Source organism: Syngnathus typhle, linkage group LG18 (assembly GCF_033458585.1).
Source record: "Syngnathus typhle isolate RoL2023-S1 ecotype Sweden linkage group LG18, RoL_Styp_1.0, whole genome shotgun sequence".
Taxonomy (NCBI): Eukaryota; Metazoa; Chordata; class Actinopteri; order Syngnathiformes; family Syngnathidae; genus Syngnathus; species Syngnathus typhle.
The window spans coordinates 7,905,240-7,928,027 of NC_083755.1; the positions used below are offsets into that span (position 1 = coordinate 7,905,240).

Below are 22,788 nucleotides of genomic sequence, written 5' to 3' on the forward strand. Positions count from 1 at the left end.
TACGCATGTTTGGAAATGAATCTTAAATGATAAAATTACATCTTTAGAACATTTTAGACTTTAGCTTTAGATGATTGTTTTTCTTGTTCATATTTTTTCTAATTTAAATATATAGCTGTAAAAATCCTGAGTGGTAAACTTAAATTTATCATTTAGCTGCCCACTAAATCTTTTATTAATTAATAAAATTGATAAGTTAATGAATAAATCTTTTTTTATTATTGTAATTCCTAATCTTTCTTTTTTCAGACTAAGAGCTCCAGCAGCCAATTGCGCCTTCCAGATGCCACAACACACATGCCAGTGAAAGAAAACAAAAAGACAAGATGCAAGTGAATCAACTTTAAGCGTATGAATGCACTCTGTCCAAAAAGAAAGTGTTTGCTTCACTCCCCCGGCCACCGCCACTTCTGAGCTACTAAGTCTCAATGTAAAAATGTCAGTATAGTGCCCCCCCCTCCCTCCATTTCACAGAATGCAGCTGTTATGTTGTGCAAAAAAAAAAAAAAAAAAAAAAAAAAGAATAAATAGCATCAATAATGATCAAACAGGCCGGGGTGGGGTCGAGGGGCTTTCTCAGCTAAATGTCTGTCAGGCAAGTTGCAAACAACAAGCAAAAACTAGTGCGCTTTTTCTTAAGGATGAAATAATAAGTACTGGGAAGACTGCATCACATGCAAGAAAATAGTCCTTGTGACATTTTGCGCATTTGTTTTTGGTGTCTTTTTTTTTTTTTTCCCCTCAAGCGTCTGCCACTCACTCGTCTTCGTCGTCCTCCTCCTCGCCGTCGGAGAGGGCGGCGCAGGGTCGTATCTGTCGATACGTGTCCAGCCACTTCTCCAGCATCTGCGTGACCAGCGGGTGGTTGCGGCGCCGCGAGCTCTTCTGCATGGCGGCCAGCATGCCGCCGTCGGTCACGCTGCAGTCCAGCCACGAGCGCAGAAGCTTCTCCTGCTGCTCCTCGTTGCCCATCTGCAGGGAAAAGCCCACATGAGGGCAAGGCGCGGATTTTGGACCAAATACAACAGGGCCAATTCTTTTTTTTAAATCAATCATCCGACGGCAGCGTACCTCCTGCGCAGACAGGAAGTGGATGTGCAGCAGCTTGCGCTCGCTGTCCACCAGAGGCAGAAAGGTGACGGTGACGTCGTCGTCCGTGTTGAGGTTGGCGCCCGCGCCGCGATTGTCTCCGTAGCCGTCGTTCTCCATGGCCACCAGGGCCGAAAAGTGGCCACGCGTGTAGCCCAGCGCGATGGGGCTCTTCCAGCAGAAGCTCTGCTCCCACAGCAGCGGCAGGTACACGCCTGCATCAAGTATTACCACGCGTGTTGCATTTGACAGAGAGAGAGCCACGTTGTCGGCCAAACGATGCGTGCGCTCACCTTGAAATCGCGCGTATCCTAACGTCTCCCCTCGGAAACTTTTGTAGTACTTCACGCCGTAAACGATGATGGGTCTGCGGAGGATGTGTGCCAGCACGAAAATGTGGGTCTGCTCCAGGCTTGCCCCGGGCTGCACCCGGGGAAAGGCAATGGAAAAAAGAAAAAAAGAAAACACAGCTCTCATGTTATGCTGCCAGTTCAAATGGGCGTCATGCCACACCTTGCTCACCTGGCTGGCTAAGGACAAGATGAAGGCCCAGTCCTCCTGCCACTGCTCCTCCCGCACGGAGAAGTGAAGACCGAAACTTTGCGAGTACCACGATTCCCACTCCTTCCAGCGAGTGTAAAACCTAAGCAAAATAAATGTAAGTGATTCTTCACATGATCAGGAGGAGGCAGGCCGACGTTTTTTTCCGACTCACCAGTGCGAGCAGTCGTGCAGGCTGTCGTGGAGCGTCTTGCGCAGGACCGAGTCCTTGTCGTAGATGCCCCACGTGGCCTGCAGAACCGAGTCCAGGAGGCAGTCCCCGGCCGTGCGGTTCCACAACGCGTAGAGGCGGCTGTCCAGACGTGTGCCCAGCTCCATCGACCAGTTAATGACCGGCGATTCTTCCTCCAGTTCTGCGCAGGTAAGACAAGATGGCGTCAGAGCTGACGGACGTTTGCAGCTCTCAGAATAAACACGCCGCTCACCTTTCTGCACGTCCCGATCTAAAACCTCATCGAACAGTTTCTCCTGGACGGCCGGAGGCAGGTCCTCGATATCTGCGGGAGAGCCCGGCGGGGCAGTCAGAAGACGGAGAAGGACCCAAAAGGCACCAAACGGAGGGAGGGCCCGAGTTACCGGCGGGCAGCGTGAAGGTGACCAGGTCGCTCAGGAAGTAGCAGGCAAAGTCGCCTTTGCGCTGATGCAGCGAGGCGGTGATCTCCCTGCGGATCTGCTCCGTCAGCTCGGGACACACCATGGACGGGATGCACTTGGCCGCTTGCTGATTGACCTGAAGGGGAACGCCGGGGATGCATGGATTGCTCGGCAACAGCGGCGTGCGGCAGACTGACCTCTGTGAGGAGCACGGCGAGCATATCCTGCCGCTGAAAGCGAATGGCCAGGTGCACCAGCGTGAAGCCCACGTCGAACGCAGACGCCCGGTTGAGGAGATGCACCTCGTCGGCGGTCAGCTGCCGGGCGATGTCGCCGCCCGACGACTTGTACGCCTCCACCGTCGCCAGGTCTCCTTCCACTACGCCTGCGTTGAAGCAAACAAAATACACACGCAGCAAAATGAGTCACTGAGTGACATCTTTGAAAAAACTGATTTGGCCAAATGAAAAACACCATTCTGAAATATCAGTTGGACTTTCAGCATTGCTGCACTCGAGGAAGTGCTCGGCCGCCCTCAGAGGCGCCGGACACTTCCTGGAGCGCTGGGAACGTGTATTGTTTGCTGATCGTCACATGGGTCTTGGCAAAGTGAACCTTTCGAGTTACCGCGAAGCTTTGTTTACATCCGCCAAGACAACAAACACGAGAAAACATTGCGCAACACTACACTTATTTTTTCAAATGGATGCAAATTAAGACATTGGACTTTTACGAAATTCCATTTCATGGCTGTATCACCACTGTTGATAAATGTGCAGCAGCAAAAGATTTGCAGTGTGCTTTGCTCTAGCATTCTATTTTGGAGGTGTTTACAAGGAAGGGGGGGGGGGGGATTTTGAGCGCCGTCCAGGTCCTTGCGGCCGCTCTGCCGACGACCAGCCCGGCAGCTGGGCCACCACTCTGAGCTCCTCAAAGGCCCTCTTCACGAGAAGCCACAAAGGAGCCGTGTCCTGCTCTCCCCGCACGCCGTCTGTCGCCGCCCGGCGCAACAAGCACGGCCAGTCGGCTGCTTTGAAAAGCTTTTCTTGGTAGAACCATTTTGACCCTTTAATGAATCTCTGCGTGGAGCAAATGAGAGACAAACTCACCAGCGCAGGCGCTGAGAAAGAGCCAGTCGGTTTTCCTCATCCGGTTTCGTATCTGCTTAAGCTTCTTGAAGTCCATCTCCTGCTCCTCCTTGCCGCTCACGCCTCCCGCCGCCAGCTCGATCCTCTGGAAGTCCCTTTGGACATTGTCCTCCCTCTTGGCCAAGGGAGGCGACCTCCTCTGAGCCAGAGGACCCACGCCGGTGCTGCAGCCGCCCACGCTCCCCCTCCAACGCGACCGGTCCTGTTCGTTGATAATGGGCGAGCGCTCGGCGGACGGGGCGGCCAGCTCGATAGCCCGCGGGTGGTCGCACACTACGCACACGAGTGTTATGGGCGAGTTCTGATAAGTGCACGACGGGCACATCCAGTACTGCTGGTGGGTGTTGAGGCGGTTGCGGTCATTGTACTCCTCGCACGGGTCCACGGGAGAGCGGGGCGGCGCCGGGCGGCAGCCGGAGGTGTGGGGCGACTCGGTAGGGCTGCCGCTTTTGGGACGCTGGCACAGACACTGTGTGCAGCGGACGGCTCGGGGCCAGTTCAGGTAGGTGCACATCTGGCAGGACCACTTGGTGGCGATCTCGGCCATGCTGGCCGGACGGACGCGGGGCCTGGCGCTGGAGTCCGGGCAGATGAGGAGGCTGCCGCTGCCGCCCTCGTTGGCGGGGAGGTCCCAGGGGCCTCGTGCCGGGTCCAAGCCGGACCCGCTTTTGTACGGCTCCTCCGTGATGATGGGACCCCGGGACCTGTGAGCGCGGCACATGGTGCACTTGGTGGCTGAGGACCAGTTCTCGTAGGTGCAGTAGTCACAGGCCCATTTCTCCCTCGGGTCCGTCATTGTCGATCACCTGCGGGGCAAAACAGGTGTCAAACTCAAGAATGACTTGATGTGCAAGTCCTGTGCATCTACTTCTAACATCTGAATCCAAATTTGAAAAGATCAAGATAGATTACAATTCCAAACTCCAAGTAATTCTTTCAATGAGGGAGGACTGTACTATTGTGATAAACACTGAACCTCATTTGCACTTTTGACGTCCAATTTTGAACCACCAAATCCACAGATTTCAATTGAGCAATAGAGATGACACGCTGTGGCTATTTTTTTTTTTTGTGTGTATGGAAAAATTGGATGTGGCCAGCGACGAAAATGAGTGACAGCTGGTATTTAAATAAACTATAGTGCGAGCTAGCTGTCTTAGCATACTCCGCTAGCCTGACGACGCATTTTGCAACGACAGGATCCAAACATTTGATAGTGTCCATGAAGTATTCTACGCTCTTACCGTCTCCTTAAGGTGTTGTCAGGAGAACCACAACAAAGCCGTCTTGTTCTTGCTGTACGTTCCCCCTTCCTCTTCTTCCGCCGCCGTCTACTGTTGGTCAAATCGATCCCGAACCGATGTATTAAACCGCCGTTTGTACCCTCTCATGTTTACCTCAATGGACACGATCACCAATCTGCAGAAGAAGAAATATCCCGATCGTCGGCCGAGACTTTCGTTTATTTTGTTTTGTTTAGGATTGTTTTTACACGGACTATGTTGTTTAATGGCGGCGACACGGAGACGAAAGCGTAGCTTGAGCCAAAATAAAGCTAGGCCTGGTGACGTCACAAATCAACCGGACCAGCGCTCGCTGCGATTGGACGAAAGTGGGAAGACAACGGCGTTACGTTCACGGCGGGTCGAGGGAAAAGAGAACGCGACAAAGTCACGAGGCGTTCAAGTACACTGTGACATAATTTTGAAAAAGTTCTTTTTTAAAGGGTTTTTTTTTGGTTACATTTTTTAAACAAGGCTGATCATGCTCTCAAATGAATTGCAGTAAGCGCTCAGAAAAACAAACAAGTACAACAGCACAATTAATAAAAGGATTGTGTGGTTGTTAACAATAAGATAACCATACATGAATAACCTTGGACGCGAGGTAAATGGCAATTTAGGAATTATCATATATTGTAAATGCATATTGCATATAAGCACATGAAAGTTGTGGCAGTGCATAAAGTAAAACAAATTGATATTGTGCAACACTACAGGATGAATACTTTATCACATAACCGCGAGTGATTTGACAGGCTAATATGTATAGAGATTTAAATTTTCCCCAAAAATCCCTTTGGCCGTTTGAATAACCGCAAAAGATTACTGTTTAAATATGTCAATACGTCACGAAAACAAACGTTGATTGTAACTGGTTTAAGAGACGCACCCAATTAACGTGTTCCCCACATCCGACATGGCTGCCTACGTGAGACGGATGCACCACATCTCTCTGCATGTCTCCAATGTGGACAAACTGGCCAGCGACTTTATTAACAAATTCAAGTTCAACTTGTTCGCCTCCAGGCTGACGGAGCGGAGCCGGCAGTTGGTCTTCAGGACTGGAGCGGCGGTGTTTATAGTCAATGAGAGGGCGAACCGAGTCCATTCTCCCCGGCCCAATGTCGAGCCGCCGCCGCAGCAGCAGGCGGAAGAGCAGCAACCGGCGGGATGCCTGTACGATATTTCCCCGCACTACCCGGTGGACACGGTGTGCAACGTGTGCTTCGAGGTGGACGACGTTCACGGTACGTTCGAGGCTCTCCGGCGTTTGGGCTGCAGTTTCCCGGTGCCGCCCACCACCGTGCGGGACCACCAGGGGAAGGTCACCTACGCCGTGCTGCGCTCTATAGTGGGCAACGTGTGTCACACGTTGATCGACAAGAGCGAGTACCGGGGATGCTTTTTGCCCGGCTTTCTGGTTACGGAAGGCGGCCAAGAGCAGCAGCAGCTTCCGTGGGCTGGCACGCACGTGGATCACATCACGTATGCGTGTCCCGTCGGCAGCAGCCAGCAAGTCCTGAGTTGGTACCAACAACATTTTGGCTTCCAGAGGTTCTTCATCCATCGGTGAGAAGGCCAAATATTTATTTAGGTCTAACCGATTTCTAAAATGCCTTTTGCTTTTCCTCAATATTGCAATCACGATTTAATATGCAAATTCATTCCATTCATCTGCTAGGTCGAAAGCATCCCAGTATGGGTTATAGTTTTGCACAAAACAATTCATGTTCTCCCAGTTGACGCGATGTGGCATCTTTGCAGAAACGACGAGACAGACGGCGGCTTTGTCATCCACCAGAAGGGCATGGGCCTCCGCTTAGCCGCAATGACATACTGGAAGTGCGACGAGTCGGGCCTTTCGCTGCCCGGCGCACAGCGAGACCAGCCCGACTGCAAGTTTGTTCTTGCAGAATCGCTGCCTGAGCAAGGTGACTACAGCAGCAAACGAGATGGCATGTTTTCAATTCCCTTCAATGTTCTTGCACTGCCCTCCAGGCAGTAACCAATTGGACACTTTCTTGGAGGAGCATCGAGCGGCGGGGATCCAGCACATCGGGCTGTACACCAGGGACATCGTGGAGGCGGTGCGCAACATGGCCGACGCCGGCGTGCGCTTCTTCTCGCCACCACCTGCCTACTATACCGGAGTATGTGCAAACATCAAATGGCGCCAAGTCACATGAGCTATTTGCTTTTCAAACAAAGTTGGCAAGAAAACACTGGCTTTAAACCCTTAGTGTTGCTCAGGGCTCTGTTTCATGATTACTTTTCCCCACACTTGACTCGATCATTGGTTCTTTACTTCAAAGCATACAATGACTCATTGTTTAACTTCAAATCAGCTCAGTGAAAACCCCGGCCGGGTCATACCAAAGATGATAAAAATGGGACCCTTTGCCTCCCAGGGTTGGAATTGGGGGGGGTTAGATCACTAAATAGTTGACTCTACGAAATCGATACCTAATCTCTCCTAATAACCTTTTGATTCTTAAACTTGTGGCATGACAGCAGGGCAAACTGCAGGAGATTGAGGATGCGGGACTGGATGTCCAGAAGTTGGCGCAGCACGGCGTTCTTGTGGACACCGATCCGGAGCAACGGTTCGTGTCAGACAGCGAGACGCAGAGGTGATCGTTTTAGACACACCATATTAGGAATACTGCATCCATTTCCTACCTTGTTGAATCATTCATGATTGCGAGGAATCTTTAATATGATCACTGTCTTCACAACGGAACATACTAGTCCATCACTATTTTCAACAACAGTGTCATCTCCTCTCCAGATACCTCCTGCAGGTGTTCTCCAAGGCCATCTTTGAGGAGGACACCTTCTTCCTGGAGCTGATCGAGCGACGAGGGTCGAGCGGTTTCGGTGAGGGCAACATCCGGGCCCTGTGGAAAATTGTGGAGACCAACATGGACGGCAAGAAGGCGGAGAGCGCACGCTTAGGTGCCCTGCAACAGTCACGTTAAGCGCTTTGGCGATTAATCCAAGTCTCTTTTCAACGGTTTTGCCCTTTATTGCTGGAGTTGGCTTCTTCTTTCCCCTGCCATCAGTGTGTTTGCGTATCTGTGTGAAAGCAGACATAAGACTTATCAACATGTCATGTTCTAAAACAGGCTGTAAAATAGCATCTTGACTCAAACTGACAAAATAAACTCACGTCAAACGTGTTCCTTGATTGACAGATGAGTGCTACGAGGCGTGCAACGAGTTACCTTAGTTGAGCTCGAGCTTCCGGTGACGTCACAAATAAACAAACGGATCCTGTCGCAATTATGCCCGTAAATTAACCAATTAACGGCAAGGAAAGAGAGCGTGAAAAAATGTTTAAATTACTCAGTCAAAACACAACTGGCACTTAACGAGAAAGTCCAGCTCTAAAAAAAAAGAGGTCTACGGCAACCGAGAAAGCTCAACTGAAATGTAAACAAAAGCTTCATTAACGTTTGTGACGGGTAGACAGCGCCCTCCTCGGGAGAGATGAACACACTGCAAGTGTGTCATAAACATGCTAAGACGTTTGCACCCCCAAGCACAAATCGTGTCTGCCTTTAAGGCGAAAGGCAGACAGTGGAGAAGGGGGGCCACTGGGGGGATTAGTGGCACGCAACAGATGTTACGCCTTGATTAACAAAAGGCTTTCTGCCAGGGGTGCGGCGGCGCAGTTCCCACTCCTGTACATGACATACATGACTTGGCAAACTAGGGTTCCCACCACATGCTAAATACATAGGATACATGGAGAATCACAAAATAAATGCAGCACAACCAACAAGTGTCCAAAATAATATGCAACCATTGCTTCATAAAGAACTAAAATTGTTTTTATCGCTTCGATTGCATATTTACTAACTTATTAATCAGCCTAATGGCTAAAATACGTACATGTGCAAAAAAAAACCACCAATAAAGTTAGAATTTTACGGCTCCAAATGTACAGCTATCTATTTTCTACATTGCTCGTAAATAAGTCTAAATGACATGCATGACCGAGAAGATGTTTGTTTGTTTAAAACGTGTCTTTAAATGACTTGGCCAAAAATGCTATTTGAGGAACAATATCACAAAATGAACACTTCCTGGCCAGTGCCAATCAAAGGTCATTGTTTGGTGGTTGTACATCAGCGTAGTATTGATCACATCTACTATATTTGAAAAAACAACAACAAGAGGTGGTTAGTACAGTGAGACTTTTCTTACTTGAGTACTCATGATGGGGTTAAAGCAATGTTAAAGGTCACTTCCTGGACATCTGTTTGCCATAAATGTATTTATCATCCTTCCACCCTTTTTAAGGAAGTTTATTCTGGGAGTTTTAGAAAGCTAGATCTCACTACTAACCCCCACTGGGTCACATTGGTATGGTAAAGTTACCAGGTTAGAAGTTTTTTGTTATGGAAGAACTTTAGTGTGTGCTGTAATGGATTACTTTTCATGACAGCACGGCCGGATCGATCCATTACGTTGAATGCACATATTTTCGAAATGGGCATTGAATAGACAAAACGGCACACAGGTTGGAAATATGAGTGTTTCACCTGGAATAACTACAAATATGCTATTCGGATGTCGACTTTAGCGTTGGGAATGTGTCACCCCTCCCGGCAGGCCGTGAATGGTTTCGTCCAGTGTGTGATGTCACGAGCAACGTTGGAACGCACTAGTAGCGCAGAGGACTTGAGTAAATGTTGCACTTTATCCCTCAACCTATTTACTGCGTGCTTGACACGCGCTGGCTTTGCATTTTTATATTTTTTGTTTGAATGTTTTAAAAGGCTGACCAGATCCCAACATGATCCAGCGAAAGTGAAAATCAACTAGAAGGTAATGTTAGACACCAGACTCGTGTTTTGACTATTGCTGCGTTTATGTCAATACAATAGTCGTAAATACGAACTCTGTTTACTAACTTGTTAACTCTTTTACATCTTTTTCCGATCAACACAGGTAGTGATTGTTTGTCAAATAATAACTTTATTTAGTTCTGAAAACTTTTTTACCGGACTCTGATCATGTTTCTTTTGTCTGTAATGTGTACTTCTTTTAATAGTGTGCATAAATTCACCGAAATTGTGTTTTCCCCCACGCACGGGAGTCTTCATTTACTGTCCTAAATAGATGCCGAAAAGTATGTCGTTTATTATTGTTTATTTTTTTTACACTGTCATGGAAGATAAAGTCGGGAGCTCACATGGGGTACAGTGGCGTGAAAAGGGGTGAGGCAAGGGGGGGTCGGGCATCCACCTGAGGGTGGCGTGTGTGTGTGTGTGTGTGGGGGGGGGTGCAATACAGTGAAACCGTAATATTATAGCTCAAGGTTATAATTGTCATAATCTGATAATGGCTCGTGCCTAGTCAGAAGCAAAAATGGGATACAAATAAGTTTAAAATGTGCCACATTAGTGTAAAAATGGATCTATTTTGTATTATTTACTTCCGTATGAATCCAGATCAATTATTATACATACCGTTTTGCTTGTATGATAAGAAAGTTAGATGTGTCAATGAAAGGTTTTGCAACACCTTGCCGAGAGCTTTTAAAAACGTGTTTTATTGTTATTTTTTTCTTGTGACTTGTGTGTTCAAGTAAAGGCTATTACACTGGAATGTTGCCGTCTTATGAGTCCAGCAGAACCAGAAGTTTAAGCACTCGTTGCCGTCAGTCATCCGGTCACGGTGGGGCTCATAAACGCACCCCTTGAACTTGAATGTGACAATACATGTGGAAAATATTACACTGCACATTTGACCCTTTCTGCAGACGTTCCATTTACGAGCGGATCGCCACAGACCTCGTGTTTGCTCTCTAGCTTGCGTGTAACATTCTGTGGCCGCTAGTCACGGCAAAGTAATTCTCCTTTCGTGAGGGGGATCTCAGCTGTTAATGGTGGGACCCCCCCCTCCCCAAAAAAGTGTTGTATGATTCTGCAGATACGTAGCATTTATACATAGTCCAAGATTGTTGGCCACCTTTTCAAAGTTGGAAACCTTCCGTGGGAATCAATCAGGAAGTAATTTACAAGATTAAAGGTCAACCCAGTTGGATTGAACATAAATTGACCATGCCTGAAGAGTGAGGCACAAGAATGATGTCCCAGGAAAGCGAAACTTGTTGTTTTTGTTGTTGTTGTTTTTTTTTTAGCAAACAATTTCTATATATGGAATTACTGGGAACTTCTTCTCAATTCTGAAAGGTTTGTGAATAATAATATAATAATAATGACATGGGTTCTCTGAAAAAGGCCGAAGCTCTGAATTAGCAGTTTTGCAGAAGCTTCATATAAAAGAGACGAGTGCGCTTCTGACAGGGGCCCGGTGTTGTCGTGCTGCGCGGGTAGGAGGATGTTTGTGTTTTCAATTGTTTGCCCTTAATGGCCTCCGTTTTGGACGTCGCTCCTGCGCCAATGTATACAGTGGCGGCGATTATATGTGTGTGTGGGGGGGGGGGGATAATTAAACAGCGGCCCCCTTGGGAGCGCGCCACTGCTTGGTGGCCATGCTGAGCCTTTGTGTTTATGGTAAGCGGGCAGCTGCAAGCTGGAGGAGACCCCCCCCGTACCCCCCCACGTCGGATGAGCGCCTCATTTCATTCATTCATAAATAGACGTAGGTGAACATAGCCTATGTTTCTTTTTAGTCCGTCACCCTGGCACCTGCCCTTTAATTCCGAACAACAACTGGCCTTTGAGTGAATTACCACAGCGATTAGGCATGCTGCGTCCAAAAAACTGGTTCCAAACGGCAATTAGCTTTGGTTATTTGTAGCGCGTCTTTTTATTTTAATTTATTTTTTTATGGCGTGCTTTGTCACAACACACCCTCTACATTATGACACAAGACAGAGTCCAAAGGCTAAAAGAAGTAGGCCACTACTCACGTACTTTCTTTTTCAGTCACTTGACACATATGTGAGTGTTGCTTTCTTTTGCGCTTTTAGCAAAATCAATTTGTGAAAATGTCATCCGGTGAGTATTAGCAAATTTGCTACGTGCTGCTCGCATCCTCCACGACCAGGAAGGTTGTTTTGATAACCGCAAGGTCGGCTATTTCTGGACGCCCCCCCCCCCCAACAATGAGGATTGACTTACACAACTTTGACTTTGAGAATAACTTTCTCTCCCGGACGGCTGCGAGTCGTCCTTTTCGAACAAAACAAGTGTCGGATTCCGCGGTTTTGGTGACTTGGCGGTGAGAGCCTGTGGTGGTAGTTAAGTATAGGTAAATATGTTTAAAAAAAAGAAATAGACAATTCCAGGAACTTGGAACTAAAAGCTACTAAGTTACTATAGTTATGAGTGCGCTCAACTTGGTGTGTCTCTCCATCAGAGTTGGCAGTTGAAGGAGTGAACATTGGCCATGGCCCACTTGACTGACACTCACCGGAACAGCTGAGGACCGGGATGTGCATCGCCATGGTGATCATTTGCAAGAAGAGGCCAGTAAAGGGCGGCGACAATGTAACGCGCAAAAGCGCACAGTTGGGCTCGGTGAGTGTCAACTTTGATTACAGTTCCGATTTCCATGTCGTTCACTTTACGATGGAAATGAAATGAAGAAGACGGGGAGGCTTGTTACATTGAATTGCATCACGGCTCAATTTCTGGAGCTCCGTCAGCTACGGCCGGCGTGTTTCTGTCACCCGCTCTCCATTCACTCCACTGGCTGTCACAATAGAGTCGTTGACGTTTCGCAAGTCTGACTCATTTTGTAGATCACGTAGGTGGAGGAGGAGGAGAGGAAGAATTTTGTGCTGCCCTCTGGGCCACATGCAATGACGTCAAGATGCCTGCTTGATTTTTCTGGTCTTACTTCCATAGCTGCGGGCGCAGACCATGAGCCAGGGGACAACGCTCTTCCCTCGTGAACTTGCGGGTAAGAGTTGAAAAGAGCAAAGTCATGACATGTCGTCTTATCTCAGTTGAGGTTCCGGTGAGACTCCATTGAGGAAGGAATTTAAGCGCGTCTGGTGAATGTTTTGTAGATACAAGGCCATGGTGCGAGGTGGCACGCGGCTGCGCCTCGCCGCAGAGTCCGGTCGGCACGAGCCTGGAGAGTCTTTGGGACGTCCTGCCCGAGGTGCACCGGAGCACTTCCCAATGGGGCTGGGAGGTGGGCTCCGCGTCCGGTAGCATCAACAGCCTTCTGCAGGACCTCAGCTTGACGGAGGCCGCCGCGTCTTCGCCGCCGCCGGCGGCGCCGCCTAGCAAACGTCAATGCCGTTCGCTTTCCTGCTTCGCCGAGCTGCACCGCTCCACTTGGAGACCCCAGGGATCCAGAGTGTGGACGGCGGTTGAAAAGAGGAGGTGCCACAGCGGCGGGAGCGTCCACCGTGGCGGAATGGCTCACACGGGCTTCCCGGCTATCCAGCGCAGCTCCAGCTTCAGCCTCCCCGCCGCCCCGGCCCAGCCCTTCTACCTCTCTCAGGAAGAGATCCCCGAGCCCGTCAGCTCGCCCGACTCCACCCCTGAGTTGGAGCGCCGAGGAGGGCCGGGGAGTCTGGCCCGTAGCCGCTCGCAGCCCTGCGTTCTCAATGACAAGAAGATGGGGGTCAAGCGCAGGAGGCCAGATGACATGCAAAGGCCCTCGCTGGATCTGGCAAAGATGACTCAGGTTGGTGGAGCAGCCATGATACGCATGAGTGGAATCCCCAAGATCACTGCTTGTGAGGCCACTCCCTGCCGACATGGAAAGGCGGTCAAACTAGTTTCAGACAGTCACTAAGTCATGAAAAGCGAGTGGAACAGCTGCGGCAGAGGTCACGCCAGTGGGGCGTGTTTGTGAAGAGATAAATATTGATTGGGATCGATTCAGCTTCAGCGGGCAGATCACAGGCCAGGCCAGGCTCGGTCTCCTGAGTTATCAATCAGCTTCTATAGACAGCCAGTCAAGGTCAGAGTAGATGATGAACCTGGTAGATGTTCTCACGAAGGGTCTTTCCAGTCATCTCCAGCACGGCCCGTTTGTTGATTCGGTAAGCCAGCGAGGGGCTTTGACTGGGCTCCTTTTTCCGTCAAGCGCGAGGCAGCTGTTCCGTCTTCTCGGCATTAAAGCGTAAAGAGGGGATCGTCTTAATGCGCAGCTGTCAGGACCCTGGCATCCGTTCCGCACGAGGTCCTTTCAAGGTCCTCGCCCATGTATGCCTTGATTGTGCCACAATCACATGTTGTCACACTTCGAAGCATTCAGTTATTAACTGTAACATTTTTCTTTTTCGGCCATCTTTGCAGAAACTTCAGAACTTCCACAGCCTCAGCTGCCCGGGAATCTCAGGCAAGTCCGGACACAGCGAGGACTTTTCTACTAGCAACGCTTGGGACGACGTTGCGCCTATGACCAAGCACGAGCCGAGCGGCCTGGCCACGCGGGAGGTGGAGCGGCTCTCCACGCATCGTAAAGATACGGTGGCACTTTGGAGAGGCACCGGGAAGGACGCCTGTCTGCTCGGAGGCGAGCTGGACATTGAGCAGATCGAGCGGAATTGAGACTTGAAAGTCTTACGGACTAAAGGACGTTGGGGTTGGGAGTGGTCTTAAGCTGTCCCCGAAACTACGCAGGGGTTCTAAGTGTGTTTCAGGAGACAAAGCAATCAGGACGTGTCCAATGTCCAGGGGAAATAACAAGTCTTAATTTTTTCATGGGACACACGGGAAAATGTGGCTTCTATTCAATAGCATTAATATTTTACAATTTGTAACGACAAGCGTATTTCTATATGAATAAACCGTTTGAAATGTGCCGTGTGTACGTTTCCTCTTTTTCCGATTTAGCTCGAGAAGAATATAATGGGGATTTCCTCTTTTTCCGATTTAGCTCGAGAAGAATATAATGGGGAGAGGACCTAAAGAGGATCTCTGCGGGTTACCAACTGAAGTTTTAATAAGTTATTTTGTGTTTAATGCAACAATGCAAAGTGACCCAATTAAAGACAAGCCACAGCGTTACTTGATGAGCCTGTGTTTGTGAAGCCGACCGAACAAGGATGATGTCGGTCGCTTTTTTTTTTTTTTTTTTAATTACGGCCGGAGTGACGGAGGTAAACTGCTGTTCACCCCAGAGGCCTAACCCCCAGCCCACGCAGGCTTCCTTGCACTGGGGGAAACAAAAGGGTCTTTTTTTCTGAGCGAGAAGCCCGCCCGGCGCTTGTGAATGCGGGCCATGTGTCAGGCCGGCTCGCTAACCTCGCGGCAACCTCAACGGCAAGCAAACGTCCTCAACCACCCCTTAGCAATCAAACGATAGGAAGTGTTCTTTGAGGTCTTATCAGATGACAGTTGGCCCGACGCTCTCGCTCATGTTGTCAAATCTACAGGTCACACCCTTTCCTGTCGAAGCGCACCACAAATTTGAAGTCAATTAGACAGAGCAAGCTTTGGGGGAGAGGAGCTTCAAATAAAATCTCAAATACCAATTTCAGAGTGTGCAGGTGTGCAGAGTTGAGTCGACACGCGGATTCCTGGTCAAGGGCAAGAGTGCACTCCAAATACTTCAACCTTAGGTGCTTTTTTTGTGAGATTTATTGCTCTTCTGACATAGCATTAGCTACACCTGCACAATCTAAGATCTGAATTTGGTCTAACAGACAGACTCCAGGCTTTGTCGCGCCGTCGGCCCAAGGTGTCAGTCAGCTTAGCATTGAAAATGAGATCATCAGCTTAAGAACGAGCTTGCTAGCACTTTGCAGCGGGTTCCTTGGCCAATCAGAAAGAGGCGTGGCTTATGTCCTTTTTAGAGCATTTCATGAACTCAAATTGCCCATTAACAGTCGAGCTTGTGTCAGTTCACGGTGAAGCGAACCACGAAGCCTTCAATGAATCACTCGCCAATGGGCTTTTGTTCTTGGCGCTGGATCCATTCGGGGACGCTGGAAGCTCCGGGGGCAGCCGCCTTCCAACAATCGTTTTTGTTTTGTTCCAGCTGGCCTGCCCGAGCCCACTTTCTCGCCGAGGCTGAACCTCAGCGCGGGACGCCGGAGTGAATGCTAACGAGCGGTTAATGATGTAACAATGAGGCGGCCGGGCCCCCGGGAAAAGCTTGGCCGTGACGCCGATGATGCTGTGACACTTTGAAAGCAGATTCCAGGGGCGATTGGTCACACTTGATTTGCGGTTGTCGTCTCAGCGGCCAAGCTGCTTCCCGTTCCCAGATGTAGGAAAAAGGGAATTCCGGGTAGACGTTAAACTATCCCGACGTCTGACAGATTGACAACTGTCACAGATCTTTATTGAGTCTAACATTTATGGACAAAGTAGTGAGACAAGGCATCAATAGGAAGCGTCGTTATTTGTGAGGCGAGCGTTCTGGCCCGCCAAACTCCACCCGGGGGAAACCGATACGAGCGTAACTGGAGTACGTCGGCATCCAGTCTATGACAATCATGTACTGGCAGTGGTTACGTCACATGACGCTACAAAAAAGAACGACGACTTGGCTGAGCGATGTTGTGTAGCGAGACACGCTACTGACTACTGTGACCTAGTAATTATTTTTTGAATTCTGATTCGATTCTTATCTGTGTCAAACTAAGAAAGGAAGTTGACTGGATCGAGTATAATATGTACTGACCCGCTTTTTGAGTTTCCAGATTGTTTTGGGGGTCATAGACTAATTTCAATAATCGACACAAAGGTTTAAATCACCTTAGGGTTTCCCCCTGCGGTTGAGGATCACGTCCACAGCCTGGGCCAGGTTGTCGGCCGTCCCGTCGGCAATCACGCTCGGGTGCCTCTGGTCACTGGGCCTGAGGAGAACCCAAAAGGAGAAGAGTTGATGACAGGGTGTCTACCGGAAGATTCCGGTGCTAAATGGTTCCCAGGAGATCACAAGAGTGCACGTCAACAAAGTATGCGGAGCTGCCTCGATGCCTACGGGTGAGACTCAAGCGAACCCTGAGATGATGAACGCTACAAAACTATGTGTACACTCAAAGCCTTGTTAAAACAGCAGGTGTGTGTGTGTGTGTGTGTGTGTGTCTGTAAAAAAAAAAGCACACGTGTAATTCTAGCAAAATAATAACAATAGTGTGAAACGTTTGTATGCTATTAGTTTGCCCTCTGCATTCTATGCAACAGTTGGAAAGAGTAACAAAAGCCCCCCCATGGCGCTGGTGGCGGCCATGTTTGGGCTCAGTGCCAAGCGATGGTTGGGAGATAAGGCGGCGTAATCAGCTGGTGGGGGAAATGCGATCGCTACCCTCATGCAGGCCCCCCTTTTCTTGAAAAGACAAGAGAGGCCTCCTTCATTCATCCGCATGATTGCCCCCAGACTCATTTATGGAGAGGAGGCCTAAATGCCCCCCCTCCACCGCCCGTCTTGGACCGAGCCACGGGTCCAGGCTCCAGATGGGCACCGGGCCCCCGCGTCCACCCCATGTGCTGAGTGTGTGGCACACACACTGCCAATAAACTGCACTCCGAGAACTCGCCAAGGCACCGTGGCAAATATTTGCACGCCGCCAGAAAGGAGGCCAGGGCGCTGGGCTTTGCAAAGAGAAGCTATTGAATGGTGAACGACGCGGGGAAGCGCTGCCTGCCGTGTGTTTGCGCACGTCTGTCAGCCGTCGGACGTTTGGGTTACGTGAACCGAGCCGCTGACGGTGCCGCGGTTGCGTCTCCCGTGCGGCCTCGACGACGGATCCACTTCACAAACATCTTGCGACACTGCTTTGCTTCATGAATAATGAAGAAGAGAGAGAAAGAGAAAGAGGCTAAATGGCAGCATGCAAAATTTAAGACAAAGCATCTTGTGTTACCCGATGAGGTAACGCGTCCTTTAGGTTCTACTTTCTGGGATGGCGCGGACTTTTGTCACCATCCTGTGATAAACCCCAGAAGGTGCCGCACCTCGAAGCTCACGGCCATCTTGGAAGTGGACAGCAGACTTACACATAATTGAGAGAAAAAGCATCAAAGTGGAAATTCAAAGCAGCTGTCGATGGTGCCGTGTGAGAAGCATGACTGACGTGAGCTGGAAGCAGATACAAATGAGTCACAACGTTGCCTCGCTGTCATATTATGTTCCATTTACTGTTTGAAGCAGACGTGTCAAGTGTCAGCTTCAAATGTGACTTTCAGCTGCCTTAGAGAAAACCGTTAAATTGGGCCTTTTTTTTTTTTTAGCACACCGTGAGAATGCAGATAAGACCCAAACGAGGGTCGACGTGGAAACCTCAAGAGTGACCCAATTTTGGTCTGAGGGTGGTGACGTGCCTGCCGAATACGCCCTCGCTGTTAATCACAAGTGCCAGATGCTAACGTAGCATTCTATATCTTCTTCACTCAACTACTTCTGGTCTGACAAGTCATTCTGGACCTGCATACTTCAAGGTCACTCATCAGATAATCTCTTACAGCAACACATCTGCTTTTTTTTTTTAAAATAACACAACGTGGTACATAACTTCACCTGGCTTCGCCGAGGGGGGAATCCCATTTATGAGCGAAGCGGCGGCGACGCCGAAAAGGAAAAACAGTCATAGGGCTGCCAACGCGAGGGTGGAAAAACCCACGAGTCAGTTTGTTGCCGAGAAGCTTTTCACACTGCACGCTTGGCGAGAAAAGCACCTTTCTCACCCTCACGAAAACAAACTCCAAAACGCCAAGGGGAAAGGGAAGGCTGGCGCTGTGTGATGTCACCCGTTTTAAATGCGGCCCCGAAGAATGCCCTGAATGAGGTAGAGAAAGACAAAAGCGTCTTTCTGCTCGCATGCTCGTTCATGACACGATGCAGCTGCGGGGCTGCAGACTCAACTGAGGCGGCAGTGTTATGTCAACAGACGGTGACAGATGTTTAAATCTGCGCCCTTCGCACACACACACACACACACACAAATGGCTTTTTTCGCCCACCTGACTGCAAACGTTGAGTCGAGCAGCTGAGGTTGCTTAAGCGGGCGGCAGCAGAGAGAAGTCATTGGTTGAAAGGCGCCTGAGAGCGAGACAAGATGGAGGGATCCCCAAACTGACAAAACCGTTCTTGCTCCTTTCCAACGCAAACACATCTCAAGCTGAACAAGCAGGAAGTTTTACTTTGGATCTCTTCAATTTGCCAATCTTGGGCTTTCAACAATTTTCATTCATTCTAACATGGAGATAGTCCTTTATAAAAAACAAACACTACAACCGGGCGAAAAAAGCAGTGCAAACACACCAGAATCTCTTTTTAATAAAGTTTTCCATACCGTGCACCGCTACTTAGATGGAGAATTAGCAATTTATTATAAACACTCGTTGAACCCGGCGTTCCCCAGGGCTGAGTCTTATGCCCGTGGCTTTTGTTTTCTCTTAACGCACTGTTATCCTTCCTGGACAAAATATTTTCACCAAGTCAGATGCAGAAGAGACAGCGATAAAAGAGCTTTGGCTGCTGACGACTTTCTCAGTCTCCTTCCCCCCCCTTAGCGTCAATGTGGTAACGCGCAAGAGCGTTTTGTTGCAGCTAAGGGACTGCTGAGTCACACATGATTAAAAGGGAAAAATGTGCCAAAAGCAATTGAGCCAGTGTGGACTGGCTAATGGTAATTGCAATGTAGGAAGTTAGCAACAAATCGACATAATAGCTACTAAGTAAAGCCACATTGGGTTTCCAAGTTCTGATAAGTCAAGCAAGGTGTTTGCAATATTTGCAGCATTCCGACGGACAAAGCACTGGCCCACACGCTCCGCGTGGAATCTGAGCAACAAGAGGAAGCAGGAAAGCCTGCAGCCAGACGGATGTTTCAAACCGCTGCGGAATATTCGACTTAAAGCGTCGGACGCAAATGCTAACCGCAGAGAGGACCGACGGGTCAGAGAACAAAACGGCGTCCCGGAGTCTGCCGGACGAATTGATTGCGTTTACGTTTCGCTCATAGCTGCCAATTGGGAACAACATGGATTAGTCTGGAAGTTAATTAGCAAGCGTCAATGATATTGAGGCATATTGTAACGTAACGTTGACACGATTGTTGTCTGTGGAAGCGAAACCGACATGTTCCTTTTTCAGTGCCGTCCAGATAAGCCATAAGATGCACTTGAGGTTAGAGACACCTGATGACACCGATTACAACCCACGCCGACAAAAACAAAAAGTGGTTGCGGTCCATGCCCTCGAAGTGACTGGAAACTTATGCAAAGATAAAACATCATGCAACGTTTGTTTTTTTGTTCTTGCGGGTTTTTTGTGATGCTTCACGGGAGAAACTCTCACTTCCTGACTGTTGAGCCGTTCCCGAAAGACTATCCCGCCTGACCTGCTGGAAAACCCTGACTTCAGCTTTCACGTGCAGCCAAGCGTGGGCGCTCCGCCGGGCCTTGTGATTTACACTGTAAACCGTTTTGAAGGCGGCACTGGCGGCTGCTGTGCGAAAATGTTTGTCGTGCGTTCTCATCTGCCAAACTCCGATGAGAATGCACAGCATGTCGATTGTTTATTTAGGTGTTCCTAATCATGTGGCCGGCTACACTCATGTTCTTGTGGAGGGATGGGGGATGCGGCCTTGCATGTACACTACATGTGAAACTGATTACAGCCTCCATTTGAAGCCTTTTTTCCCCTCTCTCAGCAGCTTTGTCAAATACACTCGAGTCAAATCAAGAAACACACATGACCAACGAGATCCTTCTGGAAACATATCCTGCAGATAATCCCATCCCATCAGGTTTGTGTCATTAAATGTGTGGCCAATGACTGTGGGTTATTTCTCGTCATTGTTTTCAATTCTACAGTACAAGAACGATTGATTATGGGTGTGACTTTTCCAGTCGTTTGGTTTATTTGTATTGTACGAGTCGGCGGTTATTATGAATAAATGACGCGCGGAGTGTTGACTGATCTGATAGGTTACTCTAATCCGCACAGCTACGATAAGAACCTTCAGTGATTTGTGTCTTTTTTCCTGGTCCGGGCCCGGCTGGCCTATTTGCGGCCGGCTCTTTTTCCTTCCAGCCTGATGGGAAGCAGAGGTCTGCGCGGCATCTGCTCCATGTGGAAACAGCTGTGTTTTCCCACATCTGACTGGGAGTTTAGGACTCCACCAAACAAAGCTAAAAAAGCTGAAGCAGGCTGCTGCTGCTGCTGCTGTAGTAGCATCCACCAACTGAAGACGTGCTTTTTCCTAGTTTTCTCCTGAACCTGCATTTTAACACGCAGCTTGCACACTTCGCTCCCCCACCCCACCCCACCCTACCCCGGAGCCACAAAAGCACTTTTTTTCCTCGCAAATGTAATCACCAGCATGAGTCTGTAATTATTCTATCGTCAAGGCACCCGAGCATCATAAATCTGTCAACCGTACAGAGATTCGCCTGTGCTATTTTTGGAGGCATCTCAATAAAATGTACTCGTCTATAAGTTTGACCCAAAAAAAAGGAACATCAGTGGGATAAACAACTGTTGTTCAGCGCCCTCTTTTGACAACTAAGTGAAAGTGTTTTTTTCTCCAGAGAGCCAGACGGTATTTTACAGCATGTCTAGAAATGTTTTTTCTCATGAATAATTAGTGTTCTGTTTTTCCCCGTAATCCACCAACCTGTATTTTCCTGTTCGGACTTGCACGCCTCTCATTCCGACTTGCTGGGCACCGCCAACATCGTTCACCAGATCGTCGCCAATCATCATCACCTAGCGGAGCGATGAAAATGTATTTGTAGTAACAACTCTGTGGTCCAAATGACAAGGTGATGTCCGGCATATTGCTTCTGGGTTTACGCAAAGTATCCCTACCTCATGTGGCTGCAGAGCCATGTCGTTGAGAACGCTCTGGAAGAACGTGGCAGAGGGCTTCCCGATGACCTCGGCCTCCACGTCACAAGCGTACTAGATGAAGACAAACACATGTAGGAAACCCAGAACTAAACAGAAAGTACAGAAGCATCCAGTCATGGTGACTAGCAATCCCATCCCGTGTGATGGCCACTGTACCTCCAGAGCCTTCATGTAAACTCCCACGTCTAGCTTCAGACCATCCGTCTCTTTGTAATACTTTCTGTGGACAGAGAGCATGAGATACAGTGTTAACCACGCTATGATGAACATATATGATAAATAAAAATGATATCCAGGATACCCTTTTCCGAGGGAGAACAAGGTTGGCTTCTCCAGCCCGATCAGGACCCTGAATGCTTCATTTAAGTTGGCGTAAGAGAATTTTTCTGCCGCATCACCGATCACCACGCAATTAGGATCGCTCGTGTCGATACCGTCAAACTCAGGCAGAAGCGCTGTCGGAAAAGACACAAAATAACAATGCGACTAATTCATTCATGCATGCACATTAGTTTTGTGTTTTGGACCATTAGTCACAATTGTTTTTTTTAGCAGCATGAGCTTCAGGAAAAAAAGAATTATTTCACACTGTTTTAGTATTAGATGGAAAATAAAACGAATCATAAAAAGTCAAATTAAAAACCACTTGACGTATGAGCAGGCAGTACCATCGTACACCAGCAGGTGGGGCCGCAGCCCTCTTTGTCTCAGCACAGCAACTGCTGCAGGTGCCGGAGAGAAGACCTCACTGACACAAATGTCAAATCCCAATCTTTGGAGTTTGGCCACAAACTTCTCTCTCGCTGCCTGAGTTTCATTGGTACAGAATCTCAACTTCAGGTCGGACGCTTTGAGCCTAACACATAAAAGCAAGCCAGAGTATCCAGTGATGAGATGATCACGAACCACAATCCCATTTCCGCACAATAGACCAATCACAATTTATCCGTCACTTTTCCAGCCAATCAGAAAGTGTGACGTTCCCAAGAAGGGCGAGCCCCCGAGCCAATCTGACCAACCGAGTAGATCTGGTACCTACGGTTACAAACTCACTTCCTCACGGCTTCGACGGAGCCAGGGATGGCCACTCCGTCTCCCTCCCCGCTGTCATACAAAACTCCGCACATGTCCAGTATGACGCCTTTTAAATTCGTAGCGCAGCTCGGCCAGCAAGTGTCCGCCATGACGACTACCGCTCTCGTTCTGCGCATGCGCGACAGCAGCGTGATACCAGCTGTCAACTTCTTACGATCACGTTAGAAGACAAAAAATACGTTTAAATAAACAGATTTACGACACATATTAAATTTAACAAAATAATAATAATAATAATAAAGACATCACGAGCTGCACTGTTGATCTTG

At 48.8% G+C, this 22,788-nt stretch overlaps 4 protein-coding genes across 6 annotated transcripts; 2 read left to right on the forward strand and 2 right to left on the reverse strand.

Moving 5' to 3' along the window:
• Positions 1-327: 327 nt before the first annotated feature.
• On the reverse strand, positions 328-4,986 carry zranb1a (zinc finger, RAN-binding domain containing 1a). The gene is made up of 10 exons (XM_061264467.1): positions 4,637-4,986; positions 3,354-4,198; positions 2,442-2,629; positions 2,227-2,380; positions 2,076-2,147; positions 1,805-2,003; positions 1,612-1,732; positions 1,383-1,512; positions 1,072-1,304; positions 328-972 (listed from the first exon to the last, which is right to left on the reverse strand). Exons 2-10 carry the CDS (start codon positions 4,186-4,188, stop codon positions 757-759), a joined length of 2,148 nt encoding a protein of 715 aa, XP_061120451.1. The 5' UTR covers positions 4,189-4,198; positions 4,637-4,986; the 3' UTR covers positions 328-756.
• Positions 4,987-5,560: 574 nt separating this feature from the next.
• On the forward strand, positions 5,561-7,854 carry hpdl (4-hydroxyphenylpyruvate dioxygenase-like). 2 transcript variants are annotated; one of them, XM_061264487.1, is made up of 5 exons: positions 5,561-6,244; positions 6,440-6,606; positions 6,674-6,825; positions 7,190-7,305; positions 7,464-7,854. In XM_061264487.1, exons 1-5 carry the CDS (start codon positions 5,592-5,594, stop codon positions 7,651-7,653), a joined length of 1,278 nt encoding a protein of 425 aa, XP_061120471.1. In that variant the 5' UTR covers positions 5,561-5,591; the 3' UTR covers positions 7,654-7,854. The 2 variants fall into 2 exon arrangements, with proteins under 2 accessions (XP_061120471.1, XP_061120470.1); XM_061264486.1 differs by having other exon boundaries at positions 5,562-6,244; positions 7,187-7,305.
• lhpp (phospholysine phosphohistidine inorganic pyrophosphate phosphatase) lies at positions 7,367-22,678 on the reverse strand. 2 transcript variants are annotated; one of them, XR_009710290.1, is made up of 9 exons: positions 22,478-22,678; positions 22,093-22,280; positions 21,726-21,879; positions 21,581-21,644; positions 21,383-21,475; positions 21,189-21,280; positions 16,321-16,421; positions 7,845-16,088; positions 7,367-7,750 (listed from the first exon to the last, which is right to left on the reverse strand). XR_009710290.1 is itself a non-coding variant. In XM_061264490.1 (8 exons), the coding sequence occupies exons 1-7, from the start codon at positions 22,633-22,635 to the stop codon at positions 16,322-16,324; spliced, it is 849 nt and encodes a 282-aa protein (XP_061120474.1). In that variant the 5' UTR covers positions 22,636-22,668; the 3' UTR covers positions 7,367-7,750; position 16,321. The 2 variants fall into 2 exon arrangements, 1 of the variants encoding a protein (XP_061120474.1); XM_061264490.1 differs by lacking the exon at positions 7,845-16,088 and having other exon boundaries at positions 22,478-22,668.
• On the forward strand, positions 12,030-14,419 carry fam53b (family with sequence similarity 53 member B). Its single transcript, XM_061264488.1, has 4 exons — positions 12,030-12,171; positions 12,502-12,556; positions 12,666-13,294; positions 13,912-14,419. Exons 1-4 carry the CDS (start codon positions 12,085-12,087, stop codon positions 14,164-14,166), a joined length of 1,026 nt encoding a protein of 341 aa, XP_061120472.1. The 5' UTR covers positions 12,030-12,084; the 3' UTR covers positions 14,167-14,419.
• Positions 22,679-22,788: the final 110 nt, after the last annotated feature.

Excerpts from the sequence above, each read along its gene's own strand:
- zranb1a (XM_061264467.1), bottom strand. The coding sequence starts at position 4,188 with ATGACGGACCCGAGGGAGAAATGGGCCTGTGACTACTGCACCTACGAG. Across the intron at positions 2,381-2,441 it reads TCGCCGTGCTCCTCACAGAG|GTCAATCAGCAAGCGGCCAA; the intron begins GTCAGTCTGCCG and ends GTTCCCCTTCAG. Across the intron at positions 2,148-2,226 it reads CACCTTCACGCTGCCCGCCG|ATATCGAGGACCTGCCTCCG; the intron begins GTAACTCGGGCC and ends GCTCTCCCGCAG.
- hpdl (XM_061264486.1), top strand. The coding sequence starts at position 5,592 with ATGGCTGCCTACGTGAGACGGATGCACCACATCTCTCTGCATGTCTCC. Across the intron at positions 6,245-6,439 it reads CAGAGGTTCTTCATCCATCG|AAACGACGAGACAGACGGCG; the intron begins GTGAGAAGGCCA and ends GCATCTTTGCAG. Across the intron at positions 7,306-7,463 it reads TCAGACAGCGAGACGCAGAG|ATACCTCCTGCAGGTGTTCT; the intron begins GTGATCGTTTTA and ends TCTCCTCTCCAG.
- fam53b (XM_061264488.1), top strand. The coding sequence starts at position 12,085 with ATGTGCATCGCCATGGTGATCATTTGCAAGAAGAGGCCAGTAAAGGGC. Across the intron at positions 12,172-12,501 it reads AAAGCGCACAGTTGGGCTCG|CTGCGGGCGCAGACCATGAG; the intron begins GTGAGTGTCAAC and ends TTACTTCCATAG. Across the intron at positions 13,295-13,911 it reads ATCTGGCAAAGATGACTCAG|AAACTTCAGAACTTCCACAG; the intron begins GTTGGTGGAGCA and ends CCATCTTTGCAG.
- lhpp (XM_061264490.1), bottom strand. The coding sequence starts at position 22,635 with ATGCGCAGAACGAGAGCGGTAGTCGTCATGGCGGACACTTGCTGGCCG. Across the intron at positions 21,645-21,725 it reads TTGTTCTCCCTCGGAAAAGG|AAAGTATTACAAAGAGACGG; the intron begins GTATCCTGGATA and ends CTCTGTCCACAG. Across the intron at positions 21,476-21,580 it reads TTTACATGAAGGCTCTGGAG|TACGCTTGTGACGTGGAGGC; the intron begins GTACAGTGGCCA and ends GTCTTCATCTAG.